Source organism: Ranitomeya variabilis, chromosome 7, assembly GCF_051348905.1.
Source record: "Ranitomeya variabilis isolate aRanVar5 chromosome 7, aRanVar5.hap1, whole genome shotgun sequence".
In the NCBI taxonomy this organism is placed as follows: Eukaryota; Metazoa; Chordata; class Amphibia; order Anura; family Dendrobatidae; genus Ranitomeya; species Ranitomeya variabilis.
The window spans coordinates 226,054,222-226,069,646 of NC_135238.1; the positions used below are offsets into that span (position 1 = coordinate 226,054,222).

The 15,425-nt window shown below is 41.2% G+C and overlaps 1 protein-coding gene across 5 annotated transcripts in view; it reads left to right on the forward strand.

Annotated features, from left to right (window-relative positions):
• LRP1B (LDL receptor related protein 1B) overlaps positions 1-15,425 on the forward strand; it is a 1,636,337-nt gene that overhangs the window by 832,446 nt on the left and 788,466 nt on the right. For all 5 annotated transcript variants that reach the window (XM_077273024.1, XM_077273022.1, XM_077273019.1 and 2 more), the window contains exon 8: positions 5,145-5,367. In XM_077273024.1, coding sequence (XP_077129139.1) covers positions 5,145-5,367 — 223 coding nt within the window. The remainder of the gene's footprint in view (positions 1-5,144; positions 5,368-15,425) is intronic.

Sequence of the window (15,425 nt, forward strand, 5' to 3'; positions counted from 1 at the left end):
CGGGGAGGCGGGGGTAGAGTTCCGGCTGCGCATGCAGCATGGGAACGACGCACCAAAAAATGTTACGAGCAACGTTTTTTGGTGGCGACGGTCTGACGCAACACGATGCAACCGTTGCACGATGGTTGCGACGTGTGGCAATGCGTTGCACTGCGTCGTTAATAAAAGTCTATGGAGAAAAAACGCATCCTGCAAGCAATTTTGCAGGATGCGTTTTTTCTCCAAAACGACGCATAGCGACGTGCAGTGCACGATGCTAGTGTGAAAGAAGCCTAAGCGGCAACGAGAGGGATTTTTTAAAATTCTTCTTTACAACTCAGCAAAATGGTGGATGGTAGTGATGAACGAGTGTTCTCATTACTCGGCTTTCTCCAAGCATGCTTGGGTGGTCTCCGATTATTTCGGCATGCTCGGAGATTTAATTTATGCCAACACAGCTGAATGATTTGCTGCTACTAGACAGCTTGAATTCATGTGGGGATTGCCTGTTTGTTAAGCAACCCTCACATGTATTCAAGCTGTTTAGCAGGTGCAAATCATGCAGCTGTGTTGACATAAACTAAATCTCCGAGCACGCCAAAATAATCGGAGACCACCCGAGCATGCTCGGCAAAACCCAAATAACAAGCACACTCGCTCATCACTAGTGACTGGGTCTCCACTATTATGATGAATTTGCACAAAGTGAATCACAAAAAATTTCAGATTAAGGAGAATGCAACATTTTTGTAAAATTGAAGAGAAATTCAATTCACCTCTAACAGATTTGCTCATTTGCGCTGGGGTTCCTCTGGGTCCTCCGACTTCCTCCCACATTCCAAAGACATACTGATAGGGAATCTAGATTGTGAGCCTCAATGGGGACAGTGATAATAATTTTTGCAAAGCGCTGTGGAATTAATGGCGCTATATAAGTGAGTAAAATAAATAAATAATATGTGAAAAAAATATGAGAATTATTATTTTTGTTGTTTTTTGTCTTTCGTAAAAAGTAGGAAAACGTGATAAGAAAGTCATAACTAGCCTACACTGGTACAAACTTTATGAACTGTCATTTGGTACATAATCTTTTCTGTGGAAAACTGAGGAAAGTTCTATCACAAGCAGTTTTAGAATAGTTTTTTTATCCATCAGAAGTAAACAATGAAGATAACAAAAAGAATACCATTATTAATTATTTTACTACACTTTATTCTTGGTTTTCAGAATAAAGTACAAAATACTCACAAATATTTAAAAAATGTGTAATAGTTAGTGATGAATGAATGTCCTGAGATAAGGTGTTATTTGACCATGCTTGGGTGCTAATAAAGTGTCTTCTGCATGCTCGAAAAATATGTTTGAGTCCCTGCGGCTGCATGTCTCGCGGCTGTTAGACAGATGCAACATGGGCAGGGATTATCTAACTCACATTATCCCCGCAGCTTATCCCAGCGCATTCGCTCATCAGTTGTAGTATTATAATATCCATGTTGAGAACACTTCGCTTTTCACACTGACCACTGAGCTCTCACAATAGGTTAATACTTCCCATCATTGTTCGACAAACCTTATTGTGATCAGAGGGCAGGATTGCAGTGAAAAGTAAACTTTTTATTATAAAAAAAAAAACAGGCTCATACAATACATGTTGGAGGTAATGCAGCGCCACCTCCCTCCCCTCTCCCTGCACAGTGTCTCCTGCACATACTACAGAGCATGCTCAGAACCGTTTCCAGTGGAAGTCAATAATTCTTCCTCTGACTTACCTTTATGTATACTTGGTTGCTGTATAACAACTTTATATTCCAGTTTACATTGAAACTTGATACAAACATAGAATAATGACGTATTATTTAATCTGAGTAATCTGAGTAACGGATGTGACAGATTATTTTCTCACTCTTTTTATGATACTTTTATAAAAGCGTAAAAAACTTTAAGGTATATTTCTATGTTAAGGCAGTGATATGTTTCCTCTAATCTCTTAAATTGTTTTGAGATTGCACTGTACGGTTTACAGCAATGTGTAAAGTATTGAATCCATGGAGGCCATTTCAAGATTATATAATCTGCTAAGAACAACAATATGTTCTTTGAGATATGGGTGAGCTGAGGGTTTTACTGGTATAAGTACCTCTAATGCACGCTTTGCAAAACCTCTTAAGTACTGAAGGTTGAAAATAATCAATCTTCTTTGTTTCATGTGACCGTGGTGCAATTCCTTTTAACAACTCTTTCGAATGTTATGTAATGCGCAGATGGGCAACAAAAGACAATAAAGGCTGACTTTTAAGAGTGTATCCAATGCATATGCAATGAGGTAATTTACATCTCATTAGCCTAGTTATCATCCAAATTAAAGGTTGTTCAAGTAAATATGAAGGTTTTTTCTTGAGAAAACCCTCTCCGCCACATCTCAGCCAGGAAGATTGGACATAAAACTGTATAAAAGTCAATTTCCTATTACTATTTCAACAGAGTTTTCTATGCTTTACCTTCCATTAATGAAGTTAAAGTGTATCTGTCACAAAAGTTCAAAATACAAACTACACATATAATTGAGTTATATTAGACCCGATGAGGCTGGAAGTACTTAATATGACTATTTATTCATTTTTAAAAGTTTATAGACAACCTCTGCCCAACTATCCGGATTGACTATTCAATAGCCTTCTTCCTACTCAACCTGATTGGCAGCTTCTCACTGGCCCTCCTCTCTGCCAGGATCTCACACTGTTCAGTGCAAGCTGCAGCTTTCAGTCAGGCTGGTCGAGTGAAGACTGAGCATACATGGGCACATGTCTTTAATCAATTTTTATCTGTACTTAAAAATGGACTCTTAAATGTCAAGATAATACATTCATTCAGATGTGGATTTTTAAAGTCAGCATGCCCAGCTCTTCATATATATATATATATATACAGCTCTGGCAAAAATTAAGAGGCAACCACATCAAAACCCTGTCATGGGCAGCCCAATCTCCAGACCTGAACCCCATTGAAAACCTCTGGAATGTAATGAAGAGGATGATGGATAGTCACAAGACATCAACCAAAGAAGAACTGCTTACATTTTTGTGCCAGAAGCAGTGCGAAAGACTGGTGGAAAGCATGGCGAGACACGTGAAAGCTGGGATTTAAAATCATGGTTAGTCCACAAAATATTGATTTCTGAACTCTTCCCGAGTTAAAATATTAGTATTGTTGTTTCTAAATGATTATGAACTTGTTTTCTTTTTTGTTATTTGAAGTCTGAAAACACTGTTTTTTTTAAAACAATTTTGACCATTTCTCCTTTTCAGAAATAAAATACAAAATGTATTGCTTGGAACTTCGGAGACATGTCAGAAATTTATAAAATAAATGAACACTTTACATTTTACTCAAAAATATACCTATAAAGAGAAAAATCAGACAAACTGAACATTTTGCAGTGGTCCTTTAATTTTTGCCAGAGCTGTATAATATGGTTGTCCACACATTTTAATGGGTTCCAGCCAATGTACTATTTTCACAGATGATGTACAGCTTCAAAGAAGACTGAGCTCTATAGTTTAACAATGGGTCCTGTGTCTATGATGGTCTGACTGATGGGCTCATAGAATCAGCTCCCTCCCTTTATCAAACACCTCAAGTGCCGCAGTTGCTTTTTAAAAAGGCATCTAAAGGGTTCAGTTTATAAGATTACCGTATATACTCGAGTATAAGCCGAGATTTTCAGCCCAAATTTTTGGGCTGAAAGTGCCCCCTCGGCTTATACTCGAGTCACGGTCGGTGGGTGAGGGGGAGAGGGCGCTGAGGCATACCTACCTGCTTCCGGGGCTCCTGGCGCTCCCCCTGCCCGTCCCACGGTCTTCGGTGCCGCAGCTCTTCCCCTGTTCAGCGGTCACGTGGGACCGCTCATTAGAGAAATGAATAGGCTGCTCCACCTCCCATAGGGGCGTAGCCGCCTATTTATTTCTCTAATCAGGGGTAACAGTGACCACTGACAGAGGAAGAGGCTGCGGCACCGAAGACCAGCTGTCCAGGGGAAGGAGCGGGACGCCGGGAGCAGGTAAGTATTACATATTCACCTGTCCTCGTTCCACACGCCGGGCGCCGCGCCATCTTCCCGGCGTCTCTCTGCACTGACTGTGCAGGTCAGAGGGCGCGATGACGCATATAGTGTGCGCGCCGCCCTCTGCCTGATCAGTCAGTGCGGAGAGACGCCGGGACGGGATGCTGAGGAGCTGCAAGCAAGAGAGGTGAGTATGTGTTTTATTATTTTTAATAATGCAGCAGCACAGCTATGGGGCAATAATGGACGGTGCAGAGCACTATATGGCACAGCTAGGGGACAATAATAAATGGTGCAGAGCACTGTATGGCACAGCTATGGGGCAATAATGGTGCAGAGCACTGTATGGCACAGCTATGGGGCAATAATGGTGCAGCGCACTGTATGGCACAGCTATGGGGCAATAATGGTGCAGAGCACTGTATGGCACAGCTATGGGGCAATAATGGTGCAGAGCACTATATGGCACAGCTATGGGGCAATTATGAACGGTGCAGAGCACTATATGGCACAGCTATGGGGCAATAATGAACGGCGCAGAGCACTAAATGGCACAGCTATGGGGCAATAATGGTGCAGAGCACTGTATGGCACAGCTATGGGGCAATTATGAACGGTGCAGAGCATATATGGCACAGCTATGGGGCAATAATGGTGCAGAGCACTATATGGCACAGCTATGGGGCAATAATGGTGCAGAGCACTTTATGGCACAGCTATGGGGCCATAATGAACGGTATGGAGCATCTATTTTTATTTTTGAAATTCACCGGTAGCTGCTGCATTTTCCACCCTAGGCTTATACTCGAGTCAATAAGTTTTCCCAGTTTTTTGTGGCAAAATTAGGGGGGTCGGCTTATACTCGGGTTGGCTTATACGGTAGCTTTGTCTACAATCCCAGCAGCTCCAGACAAAGTTCATCTGTGTATTATCATCATGTTGTGGCTTGGACAGAACTGACTTGATAATTTTACATATACTGTATATATGCTACTGAGAGTAACCAGTAATCAATAATTTGTCTGAAGTTATTATTTTTTGCAGTCTTGTTATAATTCTACTTCTTATGACAAAGTTTCTTTTTTTTTAATCTTATTTCCCACAGGAAGCTGTTCTTTACAGATTATGGCAATGTGGCTAAAGTTGAACGTTGCGATTTGGATGGAAGAAATAGAACCAGAATAGTCGTTTCCAAGATTGAGCAACCAATTGCAATTACATTGGACCTTGTGTCTAGACTGATCTATTGGGCAGATATTTACCTAGACACCATTGAAGTAGCTGATTATGAAGGAAGGAACAGGCATGTAGTATTACATGGGCAAGAGGTAAGGTGATCTAAATCAAAACAAGCAAAAAAAATGTAAAAAATAAAAAATCCTGACTATATGAAAGAATACTATATGAAGTACTATGCATAAATATTTCAGAGTAAAAAGAATGTAAAGCAATGAATTAGCCCCCGTAAGAGATATTTACATGGTATTTAAACCATTAATATGGGGTTGGAGACACTTGAACTCTCTCTGATGAGGCAAGATATCTAAATATTGCAAAACACACATTATAGACCTTTCCTAGGGTGGACCTTGACGTTGGCACACATACTTGCTCTTGCTATGGGTATGAATTTGTGACATATATGTTGACCATTTCCTATTGGCAGCTGAAGTATTTACGGTCATTATGACCATGATGTCCTTTCTATGGGTTTCATATGTCTGCTAAAGGAGATGGCCATCAAACATTTGAATGTTACATTTGCAATACTATGTCATAAAACATTGCCTGTACTGACCACTTGGTCTTTTTTATTTACGTATATCAATTTGTCAATTATATATACCATAAATACAGACATGTTACAAAGAAAAGTCTCTTTTAATCTCACCTTACAGTCAAGGTCATTGTGAGTACATGGGGTAATTGTAGACCCCATTACTGTATTAAATCCCTGAACAAATATCCCCTTCATTAATATCTGCTGCTGTTTGCAGTTTTCTGTAGTAGTTAATTGCTTTAATTCATACCTTTGATGACTTTATACACGAACACCCTAAAAGGACAGGGCTTAGGTTTCACTTATGTAAAGAGAATATAATCATTTCTAAATCTCTGTGTGATTGTCTTAACCTGAGGGATAGCCGTGAAATTAAAAACCTATTACAATCTCTTCCAAAAGCTAAATCGAGAAGCCTGCCAGTGGTGTGCTTCACACCAATGAGGAGAAGTAATTAGCCGCTGTTTCATGTGGGCACAAGTGTTACATTATTTGCTTCTTAGATATTTATGAGAATACTGTTAAATAAATATCAACAAGGGCTTGTGGCATTAAGTGAGTGTTTTATTTCCTCACCGGAAAATGTAATAAAAGCTCAGTTTGTTTTACAAATGTTCTACTGAAAGCTCTTGCTTGTTATTTAATAAAAAATATGTATTTTTTTTACATACTTTATTTAAATTTTCATGCATTTATTTGTTTTTCATTGTTTGTTTTTAAGTTATAACTTGATGTAAATACTTTTATGCTCAAAAATGGCAAACAGTTCTTTTAAGTGATACCTTTCTTGATTAACCAGACAAATTATCTTCTGCTTAACCAATAAAGGTATCACTCTTAGAATACTCTTGTCGTATTTGGGCATAAAAGTATTTACATAGATTTTTCTGGCTAATATCGTACCACAATATAATTTTTTATCGTACATCATAGGTTATAATTTGAAACATGTAGTATCGGTCATTATGATTTTGGGAATGTTTTAGATGCATGAAATATTGGGTATATAGGAATAGTTCCTGGTTTAAAATACAAAGAAATTCCGTTTTTTTAGAAATAGCATTTTCTAGCTGATGTACAAGTACATGTTAACGAAACATTTTAGCATTGATACAGGTAGCTCTTGTATTACTCATATAGCCACTGCAATGCTTCATTTTCCCTAGTGGAGTTGAAAGGAAATTGCACAGAAACTTCTCGTTTTTTTTTTGCATATTTGCAAATAGATACTTAACCCCTTTCTGTCATTGGACGTACTATTCCATCCATGTGGGGTGGGCCCTACTTCCCAAGGATGGAATAGTACGTCCAGCACGATCGGCCGCGCTCACGGGGGAGCGCGGCCGATCGCGGCCGGGTGTCAGCTGCCTATCGCAGCTGACATCCGGCACTATGTGCCAGGAGTGGTCACGGACCGCCCCTGGCACATTAACCCCCGGCATACCACGATCAAACATGATTGCGGTGTGCTGGCGGTAGAGGGAAGCAACGCGCAGGGAGGGGGCTCCCTGCGTGCTTCCCTGAGACCCCCGCAGCAACGCGATGTGATCGCGTTGCTCCGAGGGTCTCCTACCTCCTTCCTCGCTGTAGGTCCCGGATCCAAGATGGCCGCGGCATCCGGGTCCTGCAGGGAGGGAGGTGGCTTACCGAGTGCCTGCTCAGTGCAGGCGCTGGTAATCCTGCTTCGCTCTAAGTCAGATCGGTGATCTGACAGAGTGCTATGCAAACTGTCAGATCACCGATCTGTGATGTCCCCCCCCGGGACAAAGTAAAAAAGTTAAAAAAAAATGTCCACATGTGTAAAAAAAAATAAAAAAAAAATCCTAAATAAATAAATAAATAAAATAAAATGTTATTCCCATAAATACATTTCTTTATCTAAATAAAAAAAAATCAAACAATAAAAGTACACATATTTAGTATCGCCGCGTCCGTAATGACCCCACCTATAAAACTATATCACTAGTTAACCCCTTCAGTGAACACTGTAAAAAAAAAACGAGGCAAAAAACAAAGCTTTATTCTCATACCGCCAAACAAAAAGTGGAATAACACGCGATCAAAAAGACGGATATAAATAAACATGGTACCGCTGAAAACGTCATCTTGTCCCGCAAAAAAAGAAACCACAATACACCATCATCAGCAAAAAAATAAAAAAGTTATAGTCCTCAGAATAAAGCAATGCCAAAATAATTATTTTTTCTATAAAATAGCTTTTATCGTATAAAAGCGCCAAAACATAAAAAAATTATATAAATGACGTATCGCTGTAATCGTACTGACCCGAAGAATAAAACTGCCTTATCAATTTTACCAAACGCGGAACGGTATAAACGCCTCCCCCAAAAGAAATTAATAAATAGCTGGTTTTTGGTCATTCTGCCTCACAAAAATTAGAATAAAAAGCGATCAAAAAATCTCCCGTGCCCGTCCATGTTACCAATAAAAACGTCAACTCGTCCCGCAAAAAACAAGACCTCACATGACTCTGTGGACTCAAATATGGAAAAATTATAGCTCTCAAAATGTGGTAACTAGTGTTGAGCATTCCGATACTGCAAGTATCGGGTATCGGCCGATACTTGCTGTATCGGAATTTCCGATACCGAGATCCGATATTTTTGTGATATCGGGTATCGGGTATCGCAACAACATTAATGTAATAATGTGTAAAAAAGAGAATTAAAATAAAAAATATCGCTATACTCACCTGTCCGACGCAGCCGGGACCTCAGCGAGGGAACCGGCAGCGTTGTTTGTTTAAATTTCGCGCTTTTACTTGGTTACGTGAAGTCCCGGCTTGTGATTGGTCAGGGCGGCCATGTTGCCGGGACGCGGACCAATCACAGCAAGCCGTGACGAAATTACGTCACGGCTTGCTGTGATTGGTCCGCGTCCCGGCAACATGGCCGCCATTAACCAATCACAAGCCGTGACGTCACGGGAGGCTGGACATGCGCGTATTTTGAAAAGCGCGCGTGTCCAGCCTCCAGTGACGTCCCGGCAACATGGCCGCCATTAACCAATCACAAGCCGGGACGTCACGGGAGGCTGAACATGCGCGTATTTTGAAAAGCGCGCGTGTCCAGCCTCCAGTGACGTCCCGGCAACATGGCCGCCATTAACCAATCACAAGCCGGGACGTCACGGGAGGCTGGACATGCGCGTATTTTGAAAAGCGCGCGTGTCCAGCCTCCCGTGACGTCACGGCTTGTGATTGGTTAATGGCGGCCATGTTGCCGGGACGCGGACCAATCACAGCAAGCCGTGACGTAATTTCGTCACGGCTTGCTGTGATTGGTCCGCGTCCCGGCAACATGGCGCCATGACCAATCATAAGCCGGGACGTCACTGGAGGCTGGACACGCGCGCTTTTCAAAATACGCGCATGTCCAGCCTCCCGTGACGTCACGGCTTGTGATTGGTTAATGGCGGCCATGTTGCCGGGACTCGGACCAATCACAGCAAGCCGTGACGTAATTTCGTCACGGCTTGCTGTGATTGGTCCGCGTCCCAGCAACATGGCCGCCCTGACCAATCACAAGCCGGGACCTCACGTAACCAAGTAAAAGCGCGAATTTTAAACAAACAACGCTGCCGGTTCCCTCGCTGAGGTCCCGGCTGCGTCGGACAGGTGAGTATAGCGATATTTTTTATTTTAATTCTTTCTTTTACACATTAATATGGTTCCCAGGGCCTGAAGGAGAGTTTCCTCTCCTTCAGACCCTGGGAACCATCAGGAATACCGTCCGATACCTGAGTCCCATTGACTTGTATTGGTATCGGGTATCGGTATCGGATTGGATCCGATACTTTGCCGGTATCGGCCGATACTTTCCGATACCGATACTTTCAAGTATCGGACGGTATCGCTCAACACTAGTGGTAACGCAAAAAATATTTTTTGCAATAAAAAGCGTCTTTCAGTGTGTGACGGCTGCCAATCATAAAAATCCGCTAAAAAACCCACTATAAAAGTAAATCAAACACCCCTTCATCACCCGCTTAGTTAGGGAAAAATTAAAAAAAATTTAAAAATGTATTTATTTCCATTTTCCCGTTAGGGTTAGGGTTAGGGCTAGGGTTAGGGCTAGGGTTAGGGCTAGGGTTAGGGATAGGGCTAGGGTTAGGGCTAGGGTTAGGGCTAGGGTTAGGGTTTGGGCTAGGGTTAGGGCTAGGGTTAGGGTTAGGGCTAGGGTTAGGGCTAGGGTTAGGGTTGGGGCTAGGGTTGGGGCTAGGGTTAAGGCTACATTTAGGGTTGGGGCTAAAGTTAGGGTTGGGTTGGGGCTAAAGTTAGGGTTAGGGTTTGGATTACATTTACGGTTGGGAATAGGGTTGTTATTAGGGTTAGGGGTGTGTCTGGGTTAGAGGTGTGGTTAGGGTTACCGTTGGGATTAGGGTTAGGGGTGTGTTTGGATTAGGGTTTCAGTTATAATTGGGGGGTTTCCACTGTTTAGGCACATCAGGGGCTCTCCAAACGCGACATGGCGTCCGATTTCAATTCCAGCCAATTCTGCGTTGAAAAAGTAAAACAGTGCTCCTTCCCTTCCAAGCTCTCCTGTGCGCCCAAACAGGGGTTTACCCCAACATATGGGATATCAGCGTACTCGGAACACATTGGAGAACAACTTTTGGGGTCCAATTTCTCCTGTTACCCTTGGGAAAATTCAAAACTAGGGGCTAAAAAATAATTTTTGTGGAAAAAAAATATTTTTTATTTGCATGGCTCTGCGTTATAAACTGTAGTGAAACACTTGGGGGTTCAAAGCTCTCACAACACATCTAGATGAGTTCCTTAGGGGGTCTACTTTCCAAAATGGTGTCACTTGTGGGGGGTTTCTACTGTTTAGGTACATTAGGGGCTCTGCCAACGCAATGTGACGCCTGCAGACCATTCCATCTAAGTCTGCATTCCAAATGGCGCTCCTTCCCTTCCGAACCCTCCCATGCGTCCAAACGGTGGTTCCCCCCACATATGGGGTATCAGCGTACTCAGGACAAATTGGACAACAACTTTTGGGGTCCAATTTCTCCTGTTACCATTGGGAAAATACAAAACTGGGGGCTAAAAAATAATTTTTGGGGAAAATTTTTTTTTTTAATTTTCACGGCTCTGCGTTATAAACTGTAGTGAAACACTTGGGGGTTCAAAGTTCTCACAACACAACTAGATAAGTTCCTTTGGGGTCTAGTTTCCAATATTGGGTCACTTGTGGGGGGTTTCTACTGTTTAGGTACATTAGGGGCTCTGCAAACGCAATGTGACGCCTGCAGACCAATCCATCTAAGTCTGCATTGCAAATGATGCTCCTTCCCTTACGAGCTCTGCAATGCGCTCAAACAGTGGTTCCCCCCCAGATATCAGGTATCAGCGTACTCAGGACAAATTGTACAACAATATATAGGGTCCAATTTCTCCTGTTACCCTTGGAAAAATACAAAACTGGGGGCTAAAAAATAATTTTTGTGGAAAAAAATATATTTTTTATTTGCACGGCTCTGCATTATAAACTGCAGTGAAACACTTGGGGGTTCAAAGCTCTCACAACACATCTAGATGAGTTCCTTAGGGGGTCTACTTTCCAAAATGTTGTCACTTGTGGTTTTTTTTTACTGTTTAGGTACATTAGGGGCTCAGCAAACGCAATGTGACGCCTGCAGACCATTCCATCTAAGTCTGCATTCCAAATGGCGCTCCATCCCTTCCGAGCCCTCCCATGCACCCAAACGGTGGTTCCCCCCACATATGGGGTATCAGCATACTCAGGACAAATTGGACAACAACTTTTGGGGTCCAATTTCTCCTGTTACCCTCGGGAAAATACAAAACTGGGGGCTAAAAAATAATTTTTGTGGGAAAAAATTTGTGTTTTATTTTTACGGCTCTGCATTATAAACTTCTGTGAAGCACTTGGTGGGTCAAAGTGCTCACCACACCTCTAGATAAGTTCCTTAGGGGGTCTACTTTCCAAAATGGTGTCACTTGTGGGGGGTTTCAATGTTTAGGCACATCAGTGGCTCTCCAAACGCAACATGGCGTCCCATCTCAATTCCAGTCAATTTTGCATTAAAAAGACAAATGGCTCTCCTTCGCTTCCGAGCTCTGCCATGTGCCCAAACAGTGGTTTACCCCCACATATGGAGTATCAGCGTACTCAGGACAAATTGTACAACATCTTTTGGGGTCCATTTTCTCCTGTTACCCTTGGTAAAATAAAACAAATTGGAGCTGAAGTAAATTTTGTGTGAAAAAAAGTTAAATGTTCATTTTTATTTAAACATTCCAAAAATTCCTGTGAAACACCTGAAGGGTTAATAAACTTTTTGAATGTGGTTTTGAGCACCTTGAGGGGTGCAGTTTTTAGAATGGTGTCACATTTGGGTATTTTCTATCATATAGACCCCTCAAAATGACTTCAAATGAGATGTGGTCCCTAAAAAAAATGGTGTTGTAAAAATGAGAAATTGCTGGTCAACTTTTAACCCTTATAACTCCCTAACAAAAAAAATGTTGGTTCCAAAATGGTGCTGATGTAAAGTAGACATGTGGTAAATGTTACTTATTAAGTATTTTGTGTGACATATCACTGTGATTTAATTGCATAAAAATTCAAATTTGGAAAATTGCGAAATTTTCAAAATTTTCGCCAAATTTCCATTTTTTTCACAAATAAACGCAGGTAATATCAAAGAACTTTTATGACTATCATGAAGTACAATATGTCACGAGAAAACAGTGTCAGAATCACCAGGATACGTTGAAGTGTTCCAGAGTTATAACAGGGACAGTGGTCAGAATTGTAAAAATTGGCCTGGTCATTAACGTGCAAACCACCCTTGGGGGTGAAGGGGTTAATATGCTAATTGTCTCTTCAGTGAGGAAGAGCACTAGAATTCTAGCACCACTATTGGAAGAAGCTATCCTAAAAGTCAATATTGACTCATTAATGAGCCTTGCAATATGACTTAGGATAAAAGCCAAACCAGAATTTCAATTTGCAGTCACCTGTTTCGGGGGTGTTGCCCTTCATCAGTGCAAAGTATGGGATCTTATTTCGTTAAGTGAGAGGCTCTAGGCTGGGGTCTAAGGGGTAACATTTCTCCTTGGTTTGTCACTCTTCATAAAGAGAAATATTACCCCCTTCGCCACAGACAGTCACTGGAAATTCCAGTGCTGGATATATTGTGCTCAGTTATTTGGAGTCAAAGAAAATTGTCCATTGTGGACAAACCTTTAAGAAAATGACATGTTATGACTGTATGAAAAGTTTTTTTTAGCCAATATGGTAAAACATAGAAGCATGCACAGACATACAATATACATATATAATATTATAAACTGGTAGAAATTGCGTATAAAATATATAAAAAAAATTGCTGTAAATAATATTTCAAAAGAAATTATAGAAGATTGCGACAATGGCCTCTGTAATTGGAAGTACATAGAAACAACTTATTTTAATTTCATTCATTAAAGATTAAAGCAAATTGATTGGTGACAAGAAATCAAAAAAGTAAAGAATGTCTTCAAAAAAATCCTGAATTTAGGCAACTGAAATTAAATTATGAATCCTACACTTTTTGGGCCTGATTCATCAAGTATAGCATTGTCCATGCCTGTCTTGATAGAGGGCGTGAAAGCGCCAAAACTTACAAAATTTGTGGCACAACTCCGAATTGCGTCTAAAATTTGCACGTTTTCGAAGTATTTACATCAGAATTACATTGTGAAAGATTGGATGAATTATGTGTTAAAGATTGAAAATTAGTAACCAGCAAATCTTTACACTCCTTCCAGTAAAATGTATTTTCAATGGTTGGCAATCCTCCATTTCAGGAAGATATAAATGCATAAATCAGCAGATAAAGCTGGATCTAGTCCCATGTAAATATTAAATTAGTTTTTATGCTTATATAAATAACATAGGATGGGGTTCCCAGATAACACTGTAAATCTATTGTGACCAAAAATGCCTTATATAAGTATTGGAGGAATTTCAAGTCCCATGTTCGTTTCCAGTAGTTTGAATAACACATCACGGCATAATCATTATCTGGAATAAAAAAAAGTCAAGCAAACCTAAATTGATTAATTGAGTAAAAAAATTTACTTTTATAGCAAAAAAAGGCAAAATTGGCGTTACTAAATTTTCAGTTTAAATTTGGGGATTATTCTACATATATATATGTTAGGGCTAGAAGAATGCACCAAATAATAAGATAGATAGCATAAGGTACGTTCGCAGCCCGGGGTCCACCGTGCAGAGATAGAACCTGCTCCTGAGTAATGACGGACTATATGGTGGTACAAAATGGATTCACACATGGGTTAACTTCACCCTGTATGAAGAAAGCGAACTCTGTTGCATCACAGGGCCATGGTACCACACAAAAGAGCGCAAGCAAGGAGTCACAGAACTCAATCCCAAGACTCTGGATTAGAGTTCATCTAGACCTCTTGCACTCGACACCGCAACTGGGGTGTCAGAGTGAATGAAATAATAATTATTTAGATGCACAAGAGTGTGTGCGGTGCCGCTCTGGCGGACACCACTAACCACCCAGGCTTGGGTAAGGAAAGCGCTGAGAAAGCACACGGCGCCGCACTGACGGTCACAGCAACTTGATGCTGTTTTGTGTGTCACATGCTGATAGCTAAGTCGGGCGCTAGATAGCAATCATCCACCTTACACAAGCAGTCATACACAAGGGAGGGGATAATTAATGAACAACGTTCACACGTTTACAAGTGTACACTAGCGCATGGCCGAGCGGCCATGCAAACCTTTTATAGCAGCAGTGCTACAAGACCTTCCAGATGGTCCAATAGGAGCCGCAACAGGACCTGAGCATGTGACCCTCGACCACCAATGGGAGGTCATGCCGTGGGCATGCTCAGTATGGGAAAAGCAGGACTTAGTCCTTGAAAGATCTGCTCGCTGCTGATCAGTGCTGACTACAAAGGCAGAGCCTGGAAGGACAGTAGTAACCAGTCGCCCAGTATCAGCCTGAGTCAGACGCTGGGACCGACGTCTCCACTGAGCAGGCTCCACTGCGTCAGGAGAAGAATGGGAGACCAAAGTGGAGATGGTTTGTGATTCCTCCTGTGCAGAGGCGGGAACTCCACACCTAACATTTATATGTATATATATAATTTTTTATTTCCTTTTTTTGTTTATTTAGTTTTATATAATTGTACATTTATACAATGGTTTATTTTTTAACACCTTTTGTTTTAGTTCTCCATGCATTTTAGATATTACTAATTTTTATTAATTTGTTTATCTTGGTATCATTAAATGTAATTGCAGCTTTTTTTAAAAGGGTATATCTTTTTAAAATATTTATCACCTATCGTAAGGATAGGTAATGACTAGTGATGAGCGAATATACTCGTTACAAGAGATTTCCCGAGTACGCTCGGGTGTCCTCCGAGTATTTTTTAGTGCTCGGAGATTTAGTTTTTATCGCCGCAGCTGAACGATTTACATCTGTTAGCCAGCATAAGTACATGTGGGGGTTGCCTGGTTGCTAGGGAATCCCCACATGGAATAAAGCTGCCTAAAAGATGTAAATCATTCAGCTGCGGTGATGAAAACTAAT